Here is a 27364-nt window from a genome sequence, read left to right on the forward strand (position 1 = left end):
CCAGAGAGCGATTGAGGACTGCGTGCCCCTCTGAATGACAGATTCAGAAAGTAAAAACCAGAGACACCTCAAATAATATCCCTTAACAAACCTAACGCACGCAGAAGTGGATGTTTGTTTTGACTCGTGGAATACTACAAGTAGAATAACTGAAGTTAAAAACGGAAGCGTTTCTAGGTAAGTCATCGTAATGCATCTCAAATAGTTTTATGTGTGGCAGGATCAAGTAAACGCCCGCGATGTTACTTTATTGCTTGCATTGTCTGTGTAGGCTATATCCATCAAAAGAACAATGGACACATATTTTACTCAGTTTATTTATGTTGAGCAAACACCTTTCATAGAGAATGCAAGTTTGGGCGTCATGGAGATACAAAATACAACAATAATACATTTTAATTGATTAAACTAAATTTAATTGACAATAGATCAATAGATTTTTTTTAAAATTTATTTTGCACAATATTTTGTTGCGATGGGTACACATAATATATTTTATAGACGTTTACTTTTAGATAGAGACAAAGGTTACAATACACCTTTTTGTGCATCATTACGTTTTAATAAATTGATGAATACGAACTAAGATTTGAAAAGTGAATTTGTTGAAATATGGGATGTGCAGTGACAGGATGGGATACAATATTATCTTCTCAATATGCATTTGCAACACATGTTTGGTTTTGTAGAGGCTAAGTTTTGGTATTCATATGTTCGTTCTAAAATTGTAACTGTGTGTACTTGTGTGACCAATACGCATGCACGGGTTATTGTGACAGTTTCCAATAAAAATAAGACTAAAGTGTAAGATGGGCATTGACATAACAGGTCGTAAGCAAATACAAATCATATTAAAACAGTTTAACACAACTAATGAAATACTGTATTATGACATTTGTAACGGATCGTTTTTAATGTGTATAATATGGAATGTGTTGACTGTTATGTCTTTGTCACTGCAGCGGTCTGCATGAAAATAAATATTCTAATGATAAAAAAACGAGTTTCCCCTTTTTGTCACCTATATAATGTATATAGGTGAATTATCAACCGGTAAATAACTGTACATATGTTGCCCTTCGTCTTTGTTTTGACTAAAACGGCCTTATTAACAAATCATGTTACCTATGTCAACTGGACCATACAGTACGTTGTGAGCCATGTTTGTGCAATGACTTGGGGTTGAGAGTGTTATTGCAAGATGATCTGGAATTAGTCAACACAGTCAAACCATCAGTATATAAATCACCTGGAAATATAAATAGACATGTTAATAGATTATATTTATCAATTAACTAAATGCAAAGTGAGTGAACAGAAGAAAAATCTAAATCAAATCCATATTTGGTGTGACCACCCTTTGCCTTCAAAACAGCATCAGTTCTTCTAGGTACACTTGCACAAAGTCAGGGATTTTGTAGGCATATAGTCAGGTGTATGATTAAACAATTATACCAAACAGGTGCTAATGATCATCAATTCAATATGTAGGTTGAAACACAATCATTAACTGAAACAGAAACAGCTGTGTAGGAGGAATAAAACTGGGTGAGGAACAGCCAAACTCAGCTAACAAGGTGAGGTTGCTGAAGACAGTTTACTGTCAAAGGTCATACACCATGGCAAGACTGAGCACAGCAACAAGACACAAGGTAGTTATACTGCATCAGCAAGGTCTCTCCCAGGCAGAAATTTCAAGGCAGACAGGGGTTTCCAGATGTGCTGTCCAAGCTCTTTTGAAGAAGCACAAAGAAACGGGCAACGTTGAGGACCGTAGACGCAGTGGTCGGCCAAGGAAACTTACTGCAGCAGATGAAAGACACATCATGCTTACTTCCCTTTGCAATCGGAAGATGTCCAGCAGTGCCATCAGCTCAGAATTGGCAGAAAACAGTGGGACCCTGGTACACCCATCTACTGTCCGGAGAAGTCTGGTCAGAAGTGGCCTTCATGGAAGACTTGCGGCCAAAAAGCCATACCTCCGACGTGGAAACAAGGCCAAGCGACTCAACTATGCACGAAAACACAGGAACTGGGGTGCAGAAAAATGGCAGCAGGTGCTCTGGACTGATGAGTCAAAATTTGAAATATTTGGCTGTAGCAGAAGGCAGTTTGTTCGCCGAAGGGCAGGAGAACGGTACACGAATGAGTGTCTGCAGGCAACAGTGAAGCATGGTGGAGGTTCCTTCCAAGCTTGGGGCTGCATTTCTGCAAATGGAGTTGGGGATTTGGTCAGAATTAATGGTCTCCTCAATGCTGAGAAGTACAGGCAGATACTTATCCCTCATGCAATACCATCAGGGAGGCATCTGATTGGCCCCAAATTTATTCTGCAGCATGACAACGACCCCAAACATACAGCGAAAGTCATTAAGAACTATCTTCAGCATAAAGAAGAACAAGGAGTCCTGGAAGTGATGGTATGGCCCCCACAGAGCCCTGATCTCAACATCATCGAGTCTGTCTGGGATTACATGAAGAGAGAGAAGCAACTGAGGCTGCCTAAATCCACAGAAGCACTGTGGTTAGTTCTCCAAGATGTTTGGGCCAACCTACCTGCCGAGTTCCTTCAAAAACTGTATGCAAGTGTACCTAGAAGAATTGATGCTGTTTTGAAGGCAAAGGGTGGTCACACCAAGTATTGATTTGATGTAGATTTTTCTTCTGTTCACTCACTTTGCATTTTGTTAATTGATAAATATAAACAATTAACATGTCTATTTTTGAAAGCATTCTTACTTTACAGCATTTTTTCACACCTGCCTAAAACTTTTGCACAGTACTGATATATATATATATATATATGTCAATGAAGACCACTTTTACACAATACCTGAATGGTAATCATTATAAGCAGGATTAGCTATACTGTACTACCATTTTTGTGCCTTCTGTACAGGAATTATTAGATTTAAAACCAAAAAGACCATCTGTGCTGTGTTCTTAATAAAACTATAGTATTTGTGAGATAGGAAGGCAAATAGTTGATCTATGTTTTTCATCATCAGTAATTGGGTTGTTCAGGGTATAGAACATTTTTCATATGAACACCATATGCTTACCAGGGCTTCATTGAGCCCAATGTTCAGGGTCTGTTGTAATTTTTAATAAGCTGATTCGGAAAAGGCATTAGTTATTTGAACAGTTTAATTTTGGAAAGTGCTGCACATCATAAAATGTGCTGGATCGCAATATTGGCAGTACTCACTGTACTGTAATTAAATGTGATTTTGAATGGTAAAGCGGGACTACAGAGGAATGTGTGGTGTCTGAAGCTGTTACATGATTCAGTGATTTAAACCAGTTATTGTATTTCTTGCTCTTATTGTATTACTTGTATTGTAACACTTGAAATGTATTTGCTTACGATTGTAAGTCGCCCTGGATAAGGGCGTCTGCTAAGAAATAAATAATAATAATAATAATAGTAATAATAATAATAATGTCTGCACAGTTTATATCTATAGCTCATCTGTACCTCATTGAACAGGGAACACAGCATACTTTACTGTTCCTAATATACGTACTTGGCGAATTTCTGATTCATATAGCTTGCACAATATCATATAAAAAACTGGCATAGCTTTTAAGTGTCTCCATGCCAAGTACTGTAATCTGTTTGTTGAACTGAACAGAGCAGATGGAAGTAGTTCCAGCATGTTATTGTACCAGGCAGTAAAGGTCAGCTTATACAAGATACTGTGGTAGGAACTTTAATGTAAATATGTCTATGAACAAACTAATCTGGTCTGTATAAAACTGATATTTACATTTCTATGATGGAACATCAAATCACAGTACACTCTGTCTGCTTTAACCCATTCAGTGCAATTGCAATATGACTCCTCAGTATAAAATAAGAAGCTGAAACCTGAAAACTATACATTTCTTGGTGTTTTCCTCCCCACAATGGCGATAACGCTCCATTTTCTAAGTGTTGAGCTTCATAACCGGCGTGCAATTTCAGTGGTCTGATTACAGACACGTCTAACTTGACTGTACGCTGGGAATCTTTGTTGTACATGTGCCTGTCATTATACACGTCTAACAGATTGGAAACGTATAGAATGGTAACATATTAATTTAGAATGTATTAAAGTACATAAATACATCCCGTGTTTAAAGAAAAATATATTTGGTACTTAATGGGTTAACATGAACCCTAACATTAACATAATTTATCTGGCATTTATGTGAAAGAGAGACTTTTTTTATTGTACTGTAAATCTTCCTGTCATCTGTGACTGACAGTGATAATGAGAAGAGGCAGGTCATCTTCCATGAGTGCCCTTTGGTGTTTATTCAGTGTTCATGTGATGGGGTTACGGGTCTTTCTTGTTCTTGATTTTAATTTAAAATAGTAACTTTTCATATTTTAGGCTCTCCACATTTTTGAAAATGATCCTTATCAATATTCAAGAGAAGCTTTTTTTTTTTTTTTTTAATATTGTTTTGCTATTAACACAAAGTTAGGGTCCAGTGCAAAATGAGTACATTACTTTCAAAGCAAAGACAGGTTTTGTTTTTACAAAATGAGACAACTCATAAGGTCAATTTATGTATACATGTGACTTGTTTTGCTCATTGATAAAAAAGGTGAGTGAACATCATTTAGGTTTCATGCACTAAGCCAGAATTCTATGTGTCTAGTGAGAGGATGCATGTCGGGAGATGACAGATTTATGAAAGTGTTTTAAAAGCAGTGTTCACACATATAACTCATTCATGTCTTGAAGTAGGAAGCGTGGGAGCTACACAAACAGACAGCAGCTTGATGCATAGCACATACAGAGGAATAATGAGGAGCAGCTGAGAAGTGAGAAGCGTGTAGCATGCCATTTGTACTGGGATGCTTGACTGCTGTAAAGAACAGCTTACAACGGCATGATTTTTGTAGAGCTGTGTTGATAAATGAGAACAGTGCACAGGCAGCAGAGAGCTAACCTCTAAGCTGATGTTGGAGTCCCTGAGGGGTCATTCCAGACCTATCCAGCTTTTACTTATCACAATATGCTATACCTTTACATGGGATCGGCCAGTCTGAAGTACAGTACATTTGTTTCAAGGGGTTTGAGCCCAATTGTACATGGATGTTCAGTCATTTTGAAAGAAAGTAATAATATACAGATGTGTATTGAAGATGTTTTTATTATTATTATTTATTATTATTTATTTCTTAGCAGACGCCCTTATCCAGGGCGACTTACAATTGTTACAAGATATCACATTATTTTTACATACAATTACCCATTTATACAGTTGGGTTTTTACTGGAGCAATTTAGGTAAAGTACCTTGCTCAAGGGTACAGCAGCAGTGTCCCCACCTGGGATTGAACCCACGACCCTCCGGTCAAGAGTCCAGAGCCCTAACCACTACGCCACACTGCTGCCCACTGCTTTTAACAGCATGGCATTTGGATCAGGGTCCAGTTTAGTCTCAGGTGCTGTATACAAGTCCCTGAACAAAGGTAAATGGTTTGCAGCTTGTAAGATCAGATTTTAATCTAAGCACACTTTATATTTTCTGTTTTTTATGTGTGATGATACCCGCATGTGGATGGTTGCCTTGTGAGGGAGGCAGGCTTTTATAATACTGCACTGTACTTCAAAGCAGAGATGGACAGACTGATATACAGTAAACACCCACTTACAGTATACCCTCATTCCCTCGCCATTAGTAGTTTTTTATGTTTTAAAAGGCAAACCACTAATCTGACTAAACGTTTTTACTTGACAGTTCAAGCACTTAACAAGAAAATTCTTTCATTTTATAATACAAATACCCAACCAATGAGATGATAAATGACAGATAGAAATCCTTCAGATACCCCATGCACGACTGTACAACACAAAGTGCATGGCATAAGACCCTGAGATATATGGACAATATATTTAGGTCAATTTAATTTTAAGATACATGTATCGCCTGCTTACACTGCCCTGTTTTGATTACTGATAGTAGGACAGTTATGGGGGTTCTGTTGCATTCTTCTTAATCCCATTCATTGCTAGGGCTCAGGAAACTCTCACAGGGTCAGCTCAAAGGGTTCAATAACACTGCATCCATATTGGTGTACAGTGCATTACATTGGAAGCCTCAGCCAAGTGACAGCACTTCTTTCAGAGTGCAGGGTGCAACAACACTGCAAAACAGAATTATGACAATATATATCTTTGGATGTGGGCGTTGGTACATCACAAGACATAGGTGCGCTACAAAACAGAGGGGAAGAAAGAAAAAACACTAATACCTGCACAATACTCTACCTGCAGATACACTTGAGAGAAGTGATAAAGGCAGAGTGGTTATCATACCTTGGTCTGGGCTATGTGATCTTGTAAGCATTTTAATTAATTCTAACAACTTCTAGCTCTGAATAGAATTACAGACCATTCTTACAGAAATGAGTGGAACTCATTATCTCATCTTTCTTCCAAGTGGTTTTGTTTCCATAATCCAAAGATTTTAAAAGTGTACTGCTACTGATCAGTTAATTAAAAAAATCTTGGTAAGCTATTGATATTCCTTTTGTTGCCAAGGATTTTTTTGTCATTGCAGGCATTTCTCTATACAATAAAAACAAGACATTGATTCTGTCTGGTTTCTTACAATAAAATATCATGTTTTGTATTAAACATTCACTTGCAATCAGGATTTTGGTGACTTGTACTTATTTTGATTGCTGCTGTAGGCTGAAAAAATGTCTGTATGTATTAAAAATGACTATGAACAAGGTTTAAATGAACTGTCTACTAAATGCAACACAGTATAACACGCATTGGCCCTTTACATAACTGTAGGGGATTTAAATACTAGAAAAAAGTATGTGTCTGTCACTGGAGGTTAAAAGGACTGCTGGTTATCAATTACAACAAAGCATGACCTTGAGTAAGAAAAAGCTCTGACACTGTGCTTTAGCTGGTCTTCAGGGTGAATTCCTTTAGCTCCAATCAGTTTGAGATCTGCACTCTTCCAAGTGGTAAATCAAACCACTTTCAGCTGTGCATTGCAGGAAGAGGCTCACTCTTACAGTTCTGGTTCCTGTAGTGTGGGGCTCAAAGCAGTGACAGTAATTCACAGTAGTCATTCTAAACAGAAAACCCCAGAAGTTTCTTCTCTAAAAATCTCTGCCTCTCCTTGTTGTGTGACCAGTGTGTCTTACCAGTATTTGCCCGAGGATTAACAGTCTATTTTGGTTGACCTGGTCATTTTTTTTTTAATACTCAGTAAGAATTTGTCTACTTCCACTTAAAAAGCAGCCAGTCTGACATGAAACTGATGTTTAGATGTAGGGTTAAACAAATTGTCTGGCAGTGAATTAGACTCTACTAACCCAAACCAAACCCCCAGTTTACAGTAATTTGGTTTGTGTTCAGTTTAAATTTATACAATTGTATCTTGATTTACTTGTCCAAGTGGTTTTATACCCATTTCATAAGGCGGGAGCATTCAGACGCCTTGTGGCGTTTCTGATTCTGGTGCTAACTAGCTTTTTTTTGCGTGCAGTTTTTTTTACAGATTTATAGAGCAGATGGATTTAATCTGTAAGCAACCGCACGCAAGGCTAAAGGTCCTTTGCACCCTGGTGTGCACCTGCTGTTGTTTGGGCATATGACTATTTTTATTTCAACACATGTAAATATACAAATCAAGCACTTACGAATAGCAAAACATAGTAAAAAATATATAAAATTATATATTCGATTTTTATGCTTGTCCGAATATACTGGTAATTCTGACCATCTTGATGTTTTTTTAAATTTTTTTTAATATAGATCAAAGCGTAAGATGCATAATTAATTGAGACACTGCTTTGAACTCCTGCATTTTCAAATGAAACTGGGGAATTGATGCAGAGTAGAACATAATCAGCTTCCAGGCTTGGTACTGTAATTAAGCCAAAAACTGCCTTTAAATTTAGACATTAAAGGGTTTTCTGTGAGCAACCACTTGGTTAGACAATCACTTGGGTTCATGCAACTGAACTGAATATATATTGTTTAAATTATTTATACATTCTGTCTAGTGGCGGTCTGCATAACTAAAACACTAAGGTGATGATTCTCAGTACAAGTTTAGACAGAAAGCTAGATGCATACAATAATACTTTTAAACACATGGAAGAGCTCCCAGGAGTTAATACCTGGGCTGTTCGATGAAATGTTTAACCTGAAACCTCAAGCACAAACTGATTTAAAACAGACATATTGACTAACATTTCAGCTCTCCTCTATTTATCTCCAAACAGACTGAGGCAGAGACTTTCCTTTTTTCAAGTGTGAATACCAATGAAGTTCAGATGGAAGGCTTGCTTTAACTGCAGTTATCCACAAAGAGCATTATGTTCATATGTAACAGTACAGAAGTAACCGCCCGCACTACTAACCTGTAACTGGTTTTATTATCTCACTGAAATCACTGAACTTCCCAGTGAACACTTTCTTTAGATTGTATGTTTTGCCTGTTTTAAATTTTCTATATTCTGCTTGATCTTGGTCCTATTGTGTTATTTTGTCCCCTATTTTAATAATATATTTTTTTCCTTTTCCCTTTAAATTTAAGTTATAAAATAATTACATATATGTACCTTTATTTTTTCTAATTTCCATTTCAGTGAACAAAACCTTCCATGAACTATTGAAATGGTTATTTAATTTCCTCAAGACCATCATGTGTTATTCTACATAATTATGTCATAAGAAAGGATGCACTTTGATCAAGATTTCCCAAAGCAATTGACAACCACTGTAAGATGCATTGGCTGTGCAGTGGATTTGTATTCTGGGGAGGGCATAGCAAAGAGACCTTGATTAATTGCAGGACACTTTTAGCACTTTTTGACACTTCAAATAACAATCTCTCCATGATTAATTACTGTAGGGGTAGAATTAAGGTTAAGATTTTAGAGGAATTAGTGTGTTGAACTTTCTCATTTAATTTTGGGGAGAAAGACTTTTTAGATATGTAATTGTCAGCCATAAGAGGGTGTTCTTCTAACATTTAAACTCTGCCTGCTGTTAGACTATTGTGAAAGCAAGAAGCACAAAAGAAGAATATTGGCTGGTTTCACCTTGATTAATTCTAATCTTGGACTTCCTTACTTTAGATTAGGTACTGTAGTCCAAGATTAGTGCTGATCAAAGGTTATGACATCATCCATAAGTGACAGAAATTTAGCTTGCTAACAATATGAACCCAAATGACCCGTTCTTGGATCTGTTCGTCGTTTGTTCTAACGCAAAGAACATCAATATATACTGTCCATACTAGTGGAAAATGCACCGGTCCCAACAGGAAGCATGGTCCTGTTGAGCTAGTTAGAAGGTGTAGACAGAACATCCTGTTGATATCTCAATCCTAACGCTGGAACTTTCAGTTGTGTCTAGTTATGAGACCACCATGTGATTCCTTATAGAAGCCAAGGGCTTTGCTAAAGCGGAATGCCACAGGTCTTACTGTAATATATCTAATTGTCACAACAGTTATTAAAACAATAGTAATTTCTAGCAGTGAAATTTTGTATCCTGTGTAGTATAATTAGGTTATTTTGTTTCTATTTAGAGAGTCTGCCACCGTTTTGCAATAGCCTTGGCCATTCTTAAGATCCTTCCTTGACAACTTGCTAGCAGGTTTTTAATTATTTTTTGTTTAAGTTCTGGGCATTTTGGTATTTAACATACTCTTAATTGTACCCTTTTGATAAAGTAGTATAACTTGAACATTAATGTAGTATTCTTTTTTTTTTTCCAGGCAGAACTCCAAGCCCATTTCGTTTTCATCTTAATAAATACCTATGGCTGTTTACTCTTGCCCGGAGCAGATTAGTAAAATGTAGGGAACTGTTTTCAATTTCCTACCCTTGCATCGTGATCTCTTTGTTGCCCTTTTTTTGTTTTTCAATGTATTGGCATCATGTAGACCTGCATGGATAGTTAAACCTGTCAGAAAACAATCCACCTCTGTATGCTATTATTAGTGGCAACAGTCCAATTACATTTTCAAGAATATAGAAAAGAACCAACAGTTACTATTCAAGCACCTTTTAAAGGAAGCATGATAATAAAATATCTGTTTTAAATCTTGCATCCACTTTGGCCAAAACCAATTAAGATAAGCATTTTGTTTAAACAGCAGCTCCATTAAAAACCCAGTAAAGCAATAAAGTACCATTCCCCAGTCTAATTGTGAGAATGTGTATTAAAAGCAGAATTGAAGGTGTTTTTAGACACATGCCACACTGCAGATCTATGTGAAGTTGATGAAATGTAATTTAGGAAAGGTAAAACGTTTATTATCTACATGTGTAACTTTATAGGAACACTACAACTAAAGTTAATAGTAATCTTGGAATACCCCTATCTACTCGATTATACATCAGTTGTTAAGTAAAGATAATGAGTTGAATGACGCATTTCATTCCTTGCTATTGCTGTTTCTTTGCAGTAAACAGTGGCCAATAGACACGCTTTCATAAAATAATAACATGAGGTTTACTTGTGCCTTTTTGTAGCTGAACAGCAAACTAAAACTGAAATTTAACTTTAAACACTTCAATCTCACAAATCACACAGAGCTCTTTTTCATTTGCCATTTTTGAAACTAGCGCAAATTCTGGTGAGGTGCAAGGTATTTTTGTCATTTCTAGCGAATATGAACATCTGATTTTTGTATCCGAATACATGTCAAAAAATATTTGTTCGAATATTTGGATATTTGTGCCAGCACTAAAAATTGTAAATATACTGATAAATATATTAAGGATTTTTAGACTATCATATTACAGGTCTTGGACCTGTTTCTGTATACACATAGGAATGCGTATCTGGCAGATATGATATCGTAAGTTGCGCTTATATATACCAACACTCAGACCACTCGTTCGTAAAACCATTCTTAATTTATCACCACCAAATTTGTCATCATATAATTATGAAAGGTCAGTCTCACCTAGTTTTCTCGAGTTTCTTGTGTATGGTTGCTAAACAAATGGCGTCTCTGATGCATGCTGTACATCTACGACACAGAGCGAGAGAATTACAGACTTAGAACATCAACGCAGATAAATTACAGTAACAGACATGTGCGTAAAATCTTTGACAAGCTATCTAATGAGGAAATAATTGCAAAGTCCAGGAACTTTTTACCTCGCTTGAGCCGCATGTAAGCAGACAATCAAAGAGATGCCCTGTCTACAGAACTGTAAGTGTTGGTTACACAACGTTTTCTTGCCAGCGGTTCCTTCCAGAATGTATTGGGTGATACGTTGACACTGAGCAAGGCATCAAGGCATCAAGGCATCAGACCGGGTTTTTTTTTAGCCTTTTCTCAGGATATGGCCCTCCTGTCACTCGTAACACTCATTTTAGCAGCAATTTCAGTCCATCGAACCGTCTTTGCAGTAGTCGTAACACGGCCACCAAGTTTTGAAAACAGTAGGTCCTTGTGGCGTTCCACTTCTTTGAGTAAAACAAATAAACTCGCTTTGCCATATTGCTTTCTTTTAGACGACGCCTTAGCCATTGTTCACCAACAGTTAGAACCACTGATTCTCCTACTTCAACCCACAATGGCCCTTAATTATTGGCATCCTCATATAATGTCTTAAATTTGTTGCAGGTGTGCAGGTTGTTGCCTGTCATTGCAGTCCATTCATTGATAGTTTAATTAATAAATAGTTTTAAGTTTAGCAATCTAATAAGAAACACTACTCAAGTAATCAACCTTTATTATACATTTTTTATACAAATGGTTTTGTTACTGTTAAGTGCAATTATAATAATAAAAAGGTAGTTAAGCAATTCCCTGTACAGTATATTCTCACCATTTTGCCCATTCATTTTCACATATAGAATGAGCAAGGTATCCAAGGCTACCTTTCGTATTTCAAGTCGAAAGCAAATTCGATTCGCATTTAATTTTATACTTTACAGTGGCAAAAGGAAAGAAGAGTTATTTTATAATAAATCATTACATAATTAGGAGTCAGACTTCTATTATCTCTATTGGAAAAACTCTGGAAAAACTCTGGATAATTACAGTATGGAGAACTGGGTGTCGTTATGTTTCACCCTATGTTTAGAACAGAGTACTGACCCATGAGTTTAGCAGAGCTGGAAATGTGGTAGGTGTGGTGGTTGATCCAGTATCACTGTGAAACACACGTGAAAACAGAAGCTTTATCATTCATTCATTCAGCAGCAGCAAATTATGTCACAGTAGGAATGCTGGTTAGGTATTTTTTTATAGTATTTCACTTGCTATAAAGAAGTTGGTAGTTCAGAATAAATTCCATTTCCCACAGAGATAATCACAGCAATTTGCAGTGTTGGAACAGGAAAGAAACCTTGATGACATCCATGCGATGCTCAGCAGTCACAAACACTCGCTGGAACAGGCTATAACACTATGCAAGTTGTGCCATGGAAAGCTTTTAAATAGCTCAAAAGCTTACACTGGAAAAAAAAATGAACAAATTGTGTATGTGCGTCAGTTCCAACTTTCTCCTTCATGTTCATCAAATGTTGTGATTCATGAGACGGGTAGAAGTCCTCCAGAACAATATAGTATTAATGGGGGTTTATAGATAGATGAGCTCTGGTTCTTATCAAAATAACCTTTCAAAATGTCATCTCCTCCTGGTCACCATGCCCAGACACAATTTCATCTGTACATATTTCTCATTTTTCTTTTTTCTTGATCCTTTTTTTTTTAAGATGAGGCTGGCAATGTGTCATCACATGGTTATTCAGTCTTTATGATAATACATGACAACATAACACTTATAATTCTTGTCTCAACAAGGAATCAAGACATGTATTCTCTTTGTTGTGGAAAATTAATCCGTTAAATAGTCTACATACTATTTACGTGCTTTGCATAATTTCTTAAAAAAAATAAATAAATAAAAAAAATGTAGCAATTCTAAGCTGTAAATAAAGAGAATAAACTTGGCACAGGTTACTCAACTTTATCTTGGAAACCATACCAGCAAAATGTATAATTATATCCATAATTATCTGAATTAATTATAAATCATTTTAACTTGTAAACCTTACCTACCCAGATCTTAAAAATGTCTCCAATTAAGAATTAACTGTAGTTTTTTTATGATTGTAAATTGTTGCCAGGTAAATGATATCCATCTGAAAACCAGACCCTTTTGAATTGGTACTTCTTTCTGCACAATCCAAGCTGTAAGAGGCAAAAGTAGACATGGTAAAAACAACAACAAAAAAAAAACATTATTTGTTTTTTAAACATGAAAATTATTTAATATTTGAAAGCTTTGTTTTTCAGTAACTGCTTCATCGGTTGTGAATACCCTTATAAATACGATTTCTGACAAAAACAGTAGGTTGGTTGGAAAAACAATGAAGTCAAAATTTCAGTCTGTAACTCTACCCTCTTAAGAGTTTCTAGCTAAAGTTCTTTTTGCTACCAGTGACAGGTAGTTATTCTTTCAAGTTTGACTGATTAGGTCTCAGTAACCCATCACACCTGTTCCAGAGGTTATAGAGTTAGCCTTAACTACTCCACCAGGACATGCAGCAAAAGCATTAAAAAAAACGTAGAACCTCTGAGAAAAAAAAGGCATACAAATCAGAGGTCCCCAGGCTTTAGCTTAAGCACCTGCAATGTGAAATCAGACCCTTATCCTAGCTTCAATGTAAGCCTTTTTTAGTTCCAGCATATCATTAGTACAGTTATGGCCAAAAGTTTTGCATCTCCCTGTATAATTAACTAATTTTGCTTTGTAAAGTCGAATGAAACCTGCTGAATAATGTTACGTTAACATATTGAATTACATACCGCTTTGTAGTTTTCCATATAGTTAATTAAAAACTGAAACAAAATGAAAAATGTGTAATTTGGAAATCTAACAAGAAATACTGTACATTTTGCAGTTTCTTTGATTACATGATGTTTTATAAAATATCTAAATTATGTTCATATAGTTTGTTTTAAAAAAAAAATATGTCTCAATCCTAAAATTCTAGGTGATGCAACACTTTCTTTAAACAATTTGCTGACACACATTTCAGAGCCAAAATGAAGATGGCTTTAGAAACTAAAAGTCTGCTATATGTATTCAGTGGTGAATTAATGTTAGCTATTTCTTGAACTTGCAAGGGCTGTACATTACTTAATTCCTTTTGTCAAAACTATTCACAGATAATACACAGATTATGACATTAATGTGTATGGATTCTTGAGTTTTGCTCAGAGATTTGTCGTCATCCATTGGGACTGTCTCTTCAGATGTATTTATTTATTTTTCTCAGGGGCACTTTGGATTTTCAGCAGTGTGAGTGTTCTAAAGCATTTAGAAAGCTTTCCTAAGGAAGTGGGCCAGTTTTGGGTGAACTAGCATATTGTTAAACGGGCTGTTTAGGTGATTTCAATGACCCGCTTTGTGCTACAGTCAGAAAACAATAGTGACATAATGCAAGGGTGCTGGCAAGAAATATTGTGATTGCTCTAGGAGAATTGTGGTTGTTCAGTTGACTGCCCAAAAAATGAGGAGAAAAAATGCAGTTCTTGGAAAATGTTTATTCATAATAGCTTTGGAGAAAGTATGGATCTCTTTTCTGTTGTTTCATGGTTACACATTACAGCCAAGATGGTCTTTTTCCAATTCCTGGTCACGGCCAAAAGGCACATTGCTGGAGTTTAATGACGTGTATATTTGTAAATCTGTATCAGGAAATAGACTGGGTCTGAGGAAATAGTAGCACTATTGACTTGTCAATAGGATTGGTTGACAGAGTTTTATTAAGCTACTTACAGAACAGTAAACACTAAACTGACAGACTGCTTTGTAGATATAAATTCACATAGCATTGTCTTCACTAAACAGAGTGATGGAAAATACCAAGATACAGTAGCTATCAGTTTTGATGGTACAGTAGATGTTAATATTTCAGAGCTTTCTACTGATAGCAAGATATAGTTTTGCACATAGTAAGGAACTTTTTAAGTAAAGAACAACTTTTTTTCTGACAAGTGAAACCAATACTTGTAAATAAAATGAAAAGTTAAAAAGTGTCTTATACCGTGCTGTTTTTGGCTCGGTGACAGAATTAAAATAGTGGCTTGGACAGTCCATAACCCAGATAAAAACTTACAGTAGCAGAATATTATATCATGGGACTAGGCAGAAGTCCTAACAAGACTGTTCTTAGTCAAGTATTTTCCATTAAGGATATGGTTAGCCAGTTAGTGAACAGACACACTATAGGCATGTCACAGCAATGGAGTAATAATGTTTTTGTTCTCATCCTGGCATTCTCACTGACATGTTTAATAAAATAGTAAATTCTGTTGACGCCCAAGTGAACCATGACCTTACTGGCTCACTTAAAGGAAACTTATCAAGGAATACTCTCTTTTAATCAGAAAAGTGGGCACAGTGCCATTGCTGGCAGCTTGCACGTGTTGAAATGTTTTGTACAGGTTCATCTGCTTTGAAAAAATGAAATGTAGGAGCCTCGATAACAGTTTTCTTATCATAATTCATTATTACAGCACTTCATGGAAAATAAATTACTTAACAAGAGTGGTAATAAAATACTAAATAGTCCAAGTACAGCTGGATTCATATAGTTTTATAGGATGTCGGTTTTAGGGTGCCATTGTTTAAAGTAATACAAGGCAGAAATGCAAACTACAAGTAGAAGTGAAAGACCAAAATATGTGGAACACCAGTCAGATAATTGTCCTTCGCAAACAGCAACCAAAAAATACCATTAAAAAAAATGAATACATATTTACCATAATACATGCATTTTTAAAACATTTTTTTTTTAAACTATTATACTTCTGAGGTGATAGCAATTAATATATGGTAGGATGTACTGTTTTTTTTTTTCTTTGTGCTTTGCTGCAGGTCTCTTATAATTATGATTGAAACTAACAATGGATAAAACATTTCCTTGCTCGCTGTGGTTTAATGTTTGAATATGTTACTAGTCATAGCCAAAGGTATAGTCACTGATTGGACAAGCTAGCTGTTTTATGTAGCCCACTGCTTTTAGAGACAACATACACTGTTTAACAAGCTCTTTAATACCTTAATCATCTTTTTGTTGCACAATGCTTGACATTTGCCACCAAGGTTTTAAAAGTTTAAACAGTGCACAGTTCATCAAGGGTCACCAGACATTTTTTTTTTTTTAAGGAGAAAAACACATTAATTTGACAACACTAAAAATAATTTGTATAATTCACGGTCTCTTAGGCACTTCCAAATTTGTTCTCATTCTGTGAGATTAACGTGGAATGTTCTCCTTTCAGATCAGTAGATAACTTTCTAGATGTAAGCAAAGGTGATTGCAAAAACCTGGCTTGCATCTTGAAACCTGACCTCATGGTCTGTCCGTCTTTTTTTTGTTGTTGTTGCAAAAGTGGAGAGGCACAGCATAAATGATAGGGGTCACAGGCAAGGCGAATGCTAAGCTTATGCTTTCTGCTCATAGAACATATTCTAATCCGAGAGAATCAGTCCCTTTTACTGTGGGCACTGGCATGGAAGTAAAGAATGTTGGAATTTGCAGCTCCCCATAAGAAGTAGGACTGCTATTGTGCTTTGGTTTTGTGAAGGCAGGGATAACATGTCCCCTTGATAATCAAGGTTCTGCAAACTCAGTAATTGGGTAATTGGGTACAGCAGTCAGTGGAGCAGACTGAAAATGAGAATATTGTTGATTTAAAGCTGAATTTGGAGGTGTATTGTCCTGGATAGGGATTATGACCAGGTTGTATAGGTTAAATAACCTTTGTGTTTCACAAAAAAAAAAAAAAAAACCTGTTGATAAAAAATAAATGTAATCTTAATTATAGTCAGATGATGTATCAGCCAATGCTGTGACTTCTTTCTGATTGGTATCCTTTACTTGTGTAACATTCATTTCTGTAACAGGTCAAAACCCAAGAGAACAGTTTCCTGTTTAGTCTGAAACCTGAGGGAAAAGGGACTTGCTTTGTCTAGTCTTCCTGGGTACACTGTATCAGCGGCAAACACTCTTTCCCCTAGACAAGACCCTGATAACCACTAAAATGTAATAAATACTAAGTAACTGACATTTTTCTTGCCATATAAATATATAAGCTACTTGTATGAAATGGAAAGAGTCACAAGGCAAAAGTATCATCTTTTATATCTTGTACACAGTTATATCTGCATGATTGTAATTCACCTCACACTGCTGCTAATGTGAACAATACAAAACAAAAAAAGTATACCAAAACACTGGTTCTCTTTAAAATGCACTTTTTATTTGATAGATTCAAATGTAAGCTGCTTTAGAGTTAGCAGTGATTAATAATGACTGTCGCATCATTAATGAGTTAGGGGCACTAAATCAGATTACCGACAAGAGGTCATTTTAATAATTATGAGCGGATTGTCCTCTTGTTCTGAAGGACCGATGGACAATTTCCAAGATTTCTCGAGGTCTTTTATTCCAGGGTGGTAATCAGCCCTTGCTAGGTGTTGTTTGCACCCCGGCTTGTCTTTTGGGGTGTCTGCTGGGAAAAGCAGAACAAAGAGCAGATAGCAAGTTCCTGCACACACCCAGGACCCATCTCTAGTAAACAATCATTTCAGCAGTGCAGTGCTGTCTGCCTGGCTGAATTACAGCTTTTTTTTTTTTTTTTACTCAAATGTTGCAAAACTGAACAAAAGTTTTGCAAATGCACTCAAGTTAGTTTAGATATTATAATGATTTTATCTTGGCAGTGTTAGCATCAGAGCTTGCCATCTCCATAAGGTAAATCAACTTACCGTAATAAAAAAAACCTCCATATTGGAAAGTCCGGTCCTTCCTTCCTTGTTTGCTGTTTGCGTTATGATTTTACATTGCACTTGCCTGTATATCATGGTAACTCTTTCTCTGTTTAGGTGCCCAGGTATCCAGCAGTGAAGAAGGTGTTGACTGATTGGGTAGCTGTATGTGTGAGGCCACACCCGGCAATGGAACCCTGGCCTGCAGTGGCCTGGGTCCTGCTGCTAAGCCTGATTGCTGATTGGCTGAAAGCAGTCCACTCACGGGAGTTTACAGTGCAAGACATCATCTACCTCCATCCTTCTAGTAAGAGACACTCATACCTTCTCTAAACATTGTTTTTTCATTTTTTTTTTTTTTCATTTAAGGCACATTTCTTTCAGATTTACATGCCCACAATTAGTAACAGTGATAATTAGTTATCTGACTTATTATTATTTCGATGTACTGTAGATTAGCTAATAAATTAAAATATTATGTTGTTAGGTCAGTTTAGCAACACAGCTGGTTCAAACCGTTTGTGTCATAGCACACCTGCTACAGAAAATCACGCTCTTGCAGTCATTAAAATACTGGTTTCATTACCCTACTAAAGTACTGTGAAAAGACTCCTGGGTTGGCAGAAAAATGATTTTAGTCATTTGCCTTGGCTGGTAATTTTAAACCTTGTCAGTGTAACACCGTTTGATTGTTGAAATCCTGTAAGCCGCACAGGCATGAATGCTCAGACCAAAAGGCTCCTTTAAAACCAGTGATTAGCTAAGGATATTATTACAGCCTGTTAATGGCCACTGTGAATCTGTAAAGTTGCTAATTTCTTTGAAGGACTGCCCACATTGTTGAGGCCAAGGCCTAGGAGCAGAGACTATAGGGCTTACTAACTTCTGTGATCATCAGCCAAATGAGATTTATATACAGTTGCAACAACAACTGTGTGCAGCACAACGGCGCTCCAATCAATTCTTTGAAGTGACGAAGAACAAAATTTCAAACATCTCCATGGAACCTTCACACAATCTCTCCCCATCTTACCCCCTGTCAGTTGTGGGTGAGAGAGTGGCACAAAGCAGTCTTCATTCCACTGTCTAGGCCCCTTTATTTACCTCCCATCACATCAACAAAAATGCTTCAAAACTATTGGCCATTTCCTCTTCTCTGATAGACTGGCATCCTGTGACAGTAATTTGCTATGGACCACGGAGAAAAGAATAGGGTAGCCAGTGAAGACAGTTTGCACTGCTTCCCATTTCAGTCCTTATTAATTCATGTAACTTGGCTCCATTTCCAAGTTTAATTAATATAAATGTTGATTTAATTAATGCTGGGACCATAAAGAAATTATGTTGCTATGATAAAATTGTAGCAAATACAAATGTTGTTAATTAATTGGCAGCTCCCCTCAAGTTTAGTTGAAGTCTAACTGACTTGGGCAAGATGTTCTGTACAGCAGCCTCACACAAATAGGACATGGCTGGACTGTTTCTAATATGAATCAGATAATGTGGCCACAATTTAGTTCCTAAATGGACCTTGAAAGCAGACTAGGTTTTTGTTATATGTCAGCTGCTATTGTGCATGTTACACACAAAGGCATGTTAAGTTGTTTTTAATAATATTGTGAGTAAGTCTGTCCCAGCTACTAATTGAGAGAGCCGGAATTATGGGAACAAAGCTTTTTCATTTTGTTTGCCATTTACTGTGTTTTCTGGGGTCCTATATGCAGTTAGACTATATTTTATCTCAGCTATCTAACATAACTTGCTGAACAAGATAACAAGATAAACATGTATTTGTCTTGCTACCATAGTTAAGGCACTGTGACATGAGAAAAATGTCTAAAATATCTATGGTTTAAACTGTAATAAACTATAGATTACCATAATCTAATTGACAATGATGAGCGAGTAAGGGATGTGTAAACAAAAGATTAAGGGTACCATTAAAGAGGGAAGTCAATATATTAGAGGTCAGGCTTTCGATCATAAAACCCTTATCAAGAAGGATCTTTGGAAAAATATATCTGCAAACCAGCTTCCTCGTCCACTAATCACTAATAAGTAAACCGTTCTGGTCACACAGCAGTTTCACAGCTCAGTAGGACCAGTGTAACCTTGTGTATTTCTATTTTGACTATGTGATGCTACATTTTGCCAACTGCAGCCGTGCTATGGCAATTCACATTCCTTTCCCTGACTGGTATGAAGACAGTTTTCTCTTTAATATAAGCCATGTTTGGACCACACCATTCCCCAGCCCTACTGGAGATGGCATGGCTTATGTTACTGATTAACATGTGGCTATTAAAAAGATTTTCATAAAAGAAAATGGCACAAATAGCTTCATGGCAGCAATGGCAGCTTGCTTACTGTGGGTCTTTGTATAGTGACTGAAGTTTGGATGACCCTTAGACCCACAGCTGTCAGAGCTACAGGGAAACGGAGGTCTTACCAGATTAGTACATTGATAGTACTAAATGAAAGAGCATAACAACCCGCTGTGTGATCGTAACAGATGGTTTATCCATACAGTTTCAGTTCTTTTGAAACTATTCAATGAGTGTCAGGTGGAGTGTTGTCTTTTCTTGCATCAGAAGCATCATGTTTATAACCTGAGGGACGCATTCACAGTCAAGATTGACCTTGATTACATGAGGTACTGTATGTTGCACTAAACCATTTGCATTTAAAATCTGCGCAAGTCCCAATTCAAATAAATGTTTCAATGTTATGAGCCCTGTACAGTTTTTGAAAACTAACCCATACTGTAAAATTCTAGGGCTAATGAATTCTCTGATGAACAATGTATCATTTCCATTTTGTTATAGCCACCCCATACCCTGGTGGGTTCAAGTGTTTCACGTGTGAAAATGCTTCAGATAACTATGAATGCAATCGATGGGCACCAGATGTTTACTGCCCACGAGGTGAGTACGTATTTGTCTCTTTCTCTCCTGAAAGCCTGAAACAGTTGGTAAGTTCTCATTTCTGCTGCATAATGCAACCCTTTGGATCAGAAAAATATGGATAAAGCAAAGTGAGAAGGGTCTGAGTCTGTCATCCCATGAAAGTACACGAAGAGCACGTAGAGTACCTGGTATGAAACTCATCAAAGTGAAACTCTTTGCAAAGCAATGAAAACAACCATAAACAAGATTTTTCAGAGGTCATGTAACGGCCCTCTCTACGCAAAAGTGCTGTTTATTTGCATAGTTGGAATGAAACGTCTCAGAACATACTTTAGATCTGGTGATATGATGTATTTTCGTTTGATTGGATTGGAATACTTTAGATCTGTTGATATGATGTATTTTGGTCTGATTGGATTGGAATACTTTAGATTTGTTGATATGATGTATTTTGGTCTGATTGGATTGGAATACTTTAGATGTGTTGCTATGATGTATTTTGGTTTGATTGGATTGGAATGCCAGTTAAAGGCCAACATCTAATTCTATTGAGTGGAAAATAAAACCAAACCCGGACATAACTTGATAATGACTATCATATGGAGTCATTGGGATTTTTTGTTATACTCGGTGTGATTTTTATTTGCTTCAAATACCCAGGTTTTATTTACTTGAGGTTACATTAAGTACAGGAAATTGCCACCTCCTTGTTCTGTTTTTACTGGATGTTTCTGGTTTGTATGCCTGACAGTAAAATTTCAATTAAAAACAGCACCCCCAGTAAAACAAAGACATCTCCACCCAATCCTGACAAAAGGGAAACACATTTATATTGAATATAAGCAATATCTGAGTATATTTAACAGTTTAAACATGCTAATCAGGCTGTGCATATGCCTCGTGGAAGCATTTATATGAATCATCCTCTACTTCAAAAATATTTTCTCAAGGCACTAGTGTCTAATGTCTTCTTGACTTTTACATAATAAGCATTTGTACGATTTTCTAAAATCACAGTTGGTTGTGTTGTGTCACCATGTGTATTTGAATAGTGTGTGAAATGTCTGAGGAGTTATGTTTCTAAATTTCTAATATCTTCTTATGCCCCCAATCTCCCTCCACCAGCGACAAGATACTGTTTTACACGTCACAAAATGGATTCCAGTGGAGAGAGTATATCAGTTACTAAGCGCTGTGTAGCCCTGGAGGATTGTTTGTCTACAGGATGCATTCAGCCTAATCATGAAGGACATGAGGTGAGGAACACAGGGGCAAGACAGATAGCGGAAATGTAAGGCAGTCTCTTCAGTCTGATATAAAACATTAAAATGAGATGTTATTAAAAAGAAGCTGGGATCTATTACACCAAGACAAAGCAGAGACAAGTTTCAAGGTTTTAATAAAAGACATAAGCCTAAATAAACATAGACCAAAAGCAAAGGGGGTGCTTTTAAAACAAAGACAAAGGCTCAAGGAGAATTTATTCAAGAAAGGTGAAGAATTGTTTTCCAGAACTTTGGCAAGCATTAATGTAAATGTGTGAAAGGGGGCATCCATGTTACATTATACAGTGCACTCCGTTTATAAGAGCTCTTATAAGCGGTTGATTCTTAAAAGCGGACCGATATGATTACTGTGGTGCAGAATCACACTTGGTATGAGAATAAGAGCTTGTTCCCTGTAGTGTAATGGGTTGACCACTAGATGTCATGAGTTCCCGCATGTATGCACGCCCACAAAAATGGATAATAGTCAATTGGTTAACTGCTTGTTAAAGTTAATGACACCTCGATAGAAATGGCTTAAGGTATCTCTTAATCATCAATTGCTACATATCTGGAACACATGGTAATTCTGACCAATTAAGCCAATCATTGAATCAATTAGGGCTTGGGTAAAACAAAAACCAGAAGTATCTGTGGCACTTCAGGACCAGGGTTGCCTACCCATGGCTTAGCCGATAGCTTTGTGATGGGGTTATAGAGGTGTAAGGGAGCAGAAGTAACAAAAAAAAACAGAACTCGAGTAAGAGATCTAGTGTTTGTTCCACACACAGTATTGTTTAGTTAGTGATCCAGCTGAGAGCTAGATTTATTTTGTTTGTTTTATTAGCGGTTGTTTCACCACCGCAGTGTAAGAAAAATAAAACCAACATCAGCCTGATAATTTACACTGTCCTCGGCCACTTTATTGTTTTACAATTAGCAAAAGCGTGCCATCAGCAGTTTAAATACAGTATACAGATGTCAATGGTGCTCAATCACTGCATAATACATCAAAAAAAGTCCTCGTTGGTAAACAGCTTGTTATGTGATCACGATTATGTGTACTCAAGGCTGCAGAATCCTATTTTACTACAGTATACTTGAGAAACTATCGTCTCGTGAGGGTGCCTAGTTTAACTGCCGTGCGGTGTTACATGTAGTGACCTTTGAATTAAAACTACCACTGCATTTAAGCATCTGTGGCTTACTTATTTTCTGTAGCGATGCAAATTTCGCAGTTTTTCATTAAGCGGAGATGCAAAGCTCTGCAACCCCCCCCCCCCCCCCTTCTCACCGCACCTCAATCCCACTCCCTCTACATGCATATCACACAATAACACTGCTGTACTCAGTATGTATTCAATGAAGGTGTATTCACTTTATTGTTCACTAACAGAGAACACAAAAAACACACGTGCACAATGCAGTGGCGCAGTCACGTTTGATTACAAACAATGCAGTGTTTCCTGCATCATTGCACTATCCACTCTGCGTACGTGCCTAATGACGTGAGATGTGGTCAAATTCAAATTCAAAAACAGCTTTTATTGGCTGTACACACCATTGCACTTGATCAAGTATCATATTACATGTAGTCAGTTTGCCCCGAAATGATTCTTATAAGCGGATTGCTTGATTCTTACAAGCGGATTATTTTACATTGGCTGGTATAGGAATGATTTGGTCCCAGTGGTTTTGATCACAATATGCGATTGATTCATATATCACTGATTCTTATAAACAGAGTGCACTGTATACAGAAGATGGCTTATTTTAATAGTATACATCAGTCTATGAAATTTATTGGGAATTGTTCCTGAGTAACTATTGCTTTTGCTGTACCAACCACCCTCTGTTATATATTAATTTCAAAGGGCAGAAAAATAAGAAACCTAAACTTTAACACTGAACCCATCCCTTAATGTTATGGGCATTTCACAGGAACACAGCTATGTATAGTCAATGATGAAACGTGGTAGTTTGGCTTCTGCATTCATATCAGATTGTGACAAACTGCTGTAATTTTTTTTTAACACAGGTCTGCACTTCTTGTTGTGAAGGAAATATCTGCAACTTGCCATTGCCAAGAAATGAGACGGAGGCAATCTTTGCAACCACTTCTCCACTCAACAAAACTACACAGCATTTTCACAGTAGCTCATTAGTTTTAACCTGTATCAGCATCATGCTCCTGATGCTCGTGTAGCTGATGCAAAAGTGAAACTGGCTCTGAAAAACACCCTTCATGTTATTTAAAAGTGTAACTTATTATTACTGATCATGTGATGGTTTACAGTATTTTCTTCAAGGATGAAAATGTAAAGCTCAGGAAAGCACATCTATTAAATGATATAAAAATAGAAACAGATCCACGCATTTCCAAGTCAGTCACGTGAAACACTGATATGTAGTGCATTAAAGGGTTAATTACTCTAATGGACCTTATAACAGTCACTGGAACCCTGTATTTTAAGGCAATTTGTGGGCACATTCGCATCCTGCCCCTTCCCACAATGCTCAGTGGTCCAGGATTGGCACTTTGTGATGGGTCAAGTTAAGTTAAATGTAAACAAATACTGGTATGTGATGCAACTGTTTAATTAAGTGAGTTGAATATTGTCTTTCCATTTCTCCTGTACAGTTTTTATATAGTATTTATTTTTGTATAATACATTTATATTAGAAAATAAAATATAGTGTTTTAGGCACCAAAACTTAATAACAAAAAAAAAAAAAAAAAACATGTTTTAACATGTGGAATCACTCTTGTATTTATTAGCAATATATTTACAAGATTGTCAACTAAAGTTATTTCTGTGATGCCCCCATCCTCCCCATTTTGTGATGTGAACAAAATGAAGAACATTTTAAGCATTGCTTCAAACACATTTCTACGACAATGCTCCTTTTTTCCCCATGCTGTGGGATGAAGGGATAGTGAAAAATGATAGTTACTGGATTTAGAGGCTATGCTTGTTGTCTGCCAAAAGCCACTGTGAAATTCTCTATTTATCAAGATGCTGCATCTCAGCATTGGGATGTTTGTGGCACATACACTAGTGGATTCATTATTTGAAGATCCCCAATCAAATCTATAAGCACAGTACCAATCTCTTTATCAGTGTGTTGGTAACTGTATTCAGTGAAGCTGTACAGTATATACAGTACCTGTCTAGGACTGGTAAAGTTGTAAATAATAAGCACAGACTAATTTGTTTCTTTGTGTAACGTTAATGTAAATATTGTACACATTGCAAATATACATTGATACATTGCCAGTGTTCACATTAAAAACATGACAAAATATTTAAAACCAAACACTAGTTGTGATTTTATTTGAAATAAAAAGGGGCTAGTTGAAGAACAGTTGTCAGTGAACTGTTGTAAGTGACTCGTTGAAAAGAAGAACCATGTACATGTGCAATGTCAGCAGACGTTATGTTCAGCTGTGAATCTAGAGCTTATTTTTGTCTTTACACCACCTGCCACTACGTCACATACAGAAGGGTAAATATGATCATGAATTGAACTTGGCACATTGTTTCACTTAAAATCTGAAAAGAAATTCAGTTCTTGGATTGCACAGATACAGTTCTTCATCTCATGCAGTGCTTTAAATAGACAGGGCTGTATATCTAAAGGCTGGGTTTTGCTGTTCTTTAGACACTGCAAATGCATGAATAGTGTTGTTACTGATTAAAATGTTTACATATCTAGGATTCTGCATTCACGCCAAAAAAACAATATTAAAATGGTTTTCAAAGCTTTTTTTCTATATACATCAACATACAAAAGAGTTTGTGTATAGTGGCTCTATCTGATATTATGTTTTTGTCGCTGGAGTTTAATAGGAAGCCTAGTATCTGCATGATAAGCTGTGTGCCAGCTTCAGTAAATAATGCTATCACCCTGCTTGCCATAGACCTTCCAGAAAATATACCCACTGGTCCTGCTTCAATGCAACTTCAGCAAGTGAGAAGCGTAAACGACATCAAAGAATCCGGTCCTTGATTGTTGTCTCATTACATTCCTGTTATGTAAATACTGACCACTTGAGCAATTTAAAGTAAATGGAGAATGAGGGATGGAGGTGATTTACCTTTAGCTTTTCATATTGAATAGACTTTCCTTCCACAAACAACAAGCAAAAGCAAAGGAGGCTCTGTAAATATTAAGAACCTGTGCAGTGAAAGTAAAAGAAGGTAGCAAAACAGCAACTGAAAGGAAATGAATGAGCCAAAGCACTTCCTTTCTTTATGCTTCGTACTTCAGGTTTTTGCAGAAGTTTCAGCTTTCCAGTGATGTTCCTTAGGGAGTCTGTTTTTATTTAAATGGGGCTAATGTCAAGAACATGTCACCCATATACAGAGCTGTTTGTTGCTGGGTTGCGTTTATGTTCTGGGACACTGGTTCATTGAGGTACTGAACAACATGTAATGTGGGTCTTTTAAAAGAATAAATTGGTTGGGGCATTCAAAGGTGACCTTTGAGAACCAGGACACAGATCACTTGTGATCAGAATGGAAATGAATCAGAGACAAACACAAACATCAATGCTCATTTTGACATCTCACAGTATTTATGGGTATCTGATGGCACAGGCAATTCAATCATTGCATATTTTCTGTTTGAAACCCTAAACACATTGCTCAGTGAACATAATAAAAAGAGGTACAAGGTCTCTCTACAATGCAAAAATGCTTGTGTTATACATTCTTCTCAATCATTCCATCATGTCCAACTCTTCAAAGCTTGGTAAACAAAATCCACATTGGCTTAGGGCCCCTTCACCTGCTATATGAACCTTAAAAGCCCCTAAAATATAAAATATAAGACATTTTGCCATAATGGCAGTTGTAAATGAAAAGGTTTTTATGGGATTTCGTGAGGATTTTCAATGCTTTACAAGTTCTACAAAATGTGTCTGCATTCAGAAACATGACCCTGGAGGTTGTAACAGCACAGGTCAAAGGGTTATTTTCATGGCTCTTTGTCAGTGCTTCAGTGAGTCCACTGATTGAATGAGTGCATAAAATTCAGTTGACGCTGTAGAAACTGTAACTGCATTCAAAGTAGATTAAAGATTTAAGATTTAAGAGATGAAATAACACAGAGTTTCATTGGAGTTTAGTCGTGAAGGGATCTTATATTCAGAGGCCAAAATAACTGATGTCTTTTTTTTTTAAGATCTTTTAGCTGGTGTTAATAAGCCAAAGCTCAATTAAAAAGTCCTTCTGAAATGGATTAGATTTCATCGGCAACTGGGTGTTCATTTTTAAGATGACCTTTAGCTTTCTACAGTTTCTAACAGTTTTGCTCCATAGGTACTGAATTAGGTCCCACTGACAGCTAATTTCCTTTGAAGTACCTACCCCAGCTATCATCGCATATGATTCAATTTGGAGGTCA

The 27364-nt window shown here is 36.6% G+C and overlaps 1 protein-coding gene across 1 annotated transcript; it reads left to right on the top strand.

Moving 5' to 3' along the window:
* Positions 1–26762, top strand: LOC117413894 (ly6/PLAUR domain-containing protein 6-like). The gene is made up of 5 exons (XM_034023331.3): positions 1–177; positions 17902–18091; positions 20610–20708; positions 21816–21946; positions 23994–26762. The coding sequence occupies exons 2-5, from the start codon at positions 17974–17976 to the stop codon at positions 24159–24161; spliced, it is 516 nt and encodes a 171-aa protein (XP_033879222.3). The 5' UTR covers positions 1–177; positions 17902–17973; the 3' UTR covers positions 24162–26762.
* The last annotated feature ends 602 nt before the right edge of the window (positions 26763–27364 follow it).

The sequence above is a fragment of the Acipenser ruthenus genome, chromosome 10 (assembly GCF_902713425.1).
Source record: "Acipenser ruthenus chromosome 10, fAciRut3.2 maternal haplotype, whole genome shotgun sequence".
Taxonomy (NCBI): Eukaryota; Metazoa; Chordata; class Actinopteri; order Acipenseriformes; family Acipenseridae; genus Acipenser; species Acipenser ruthenus.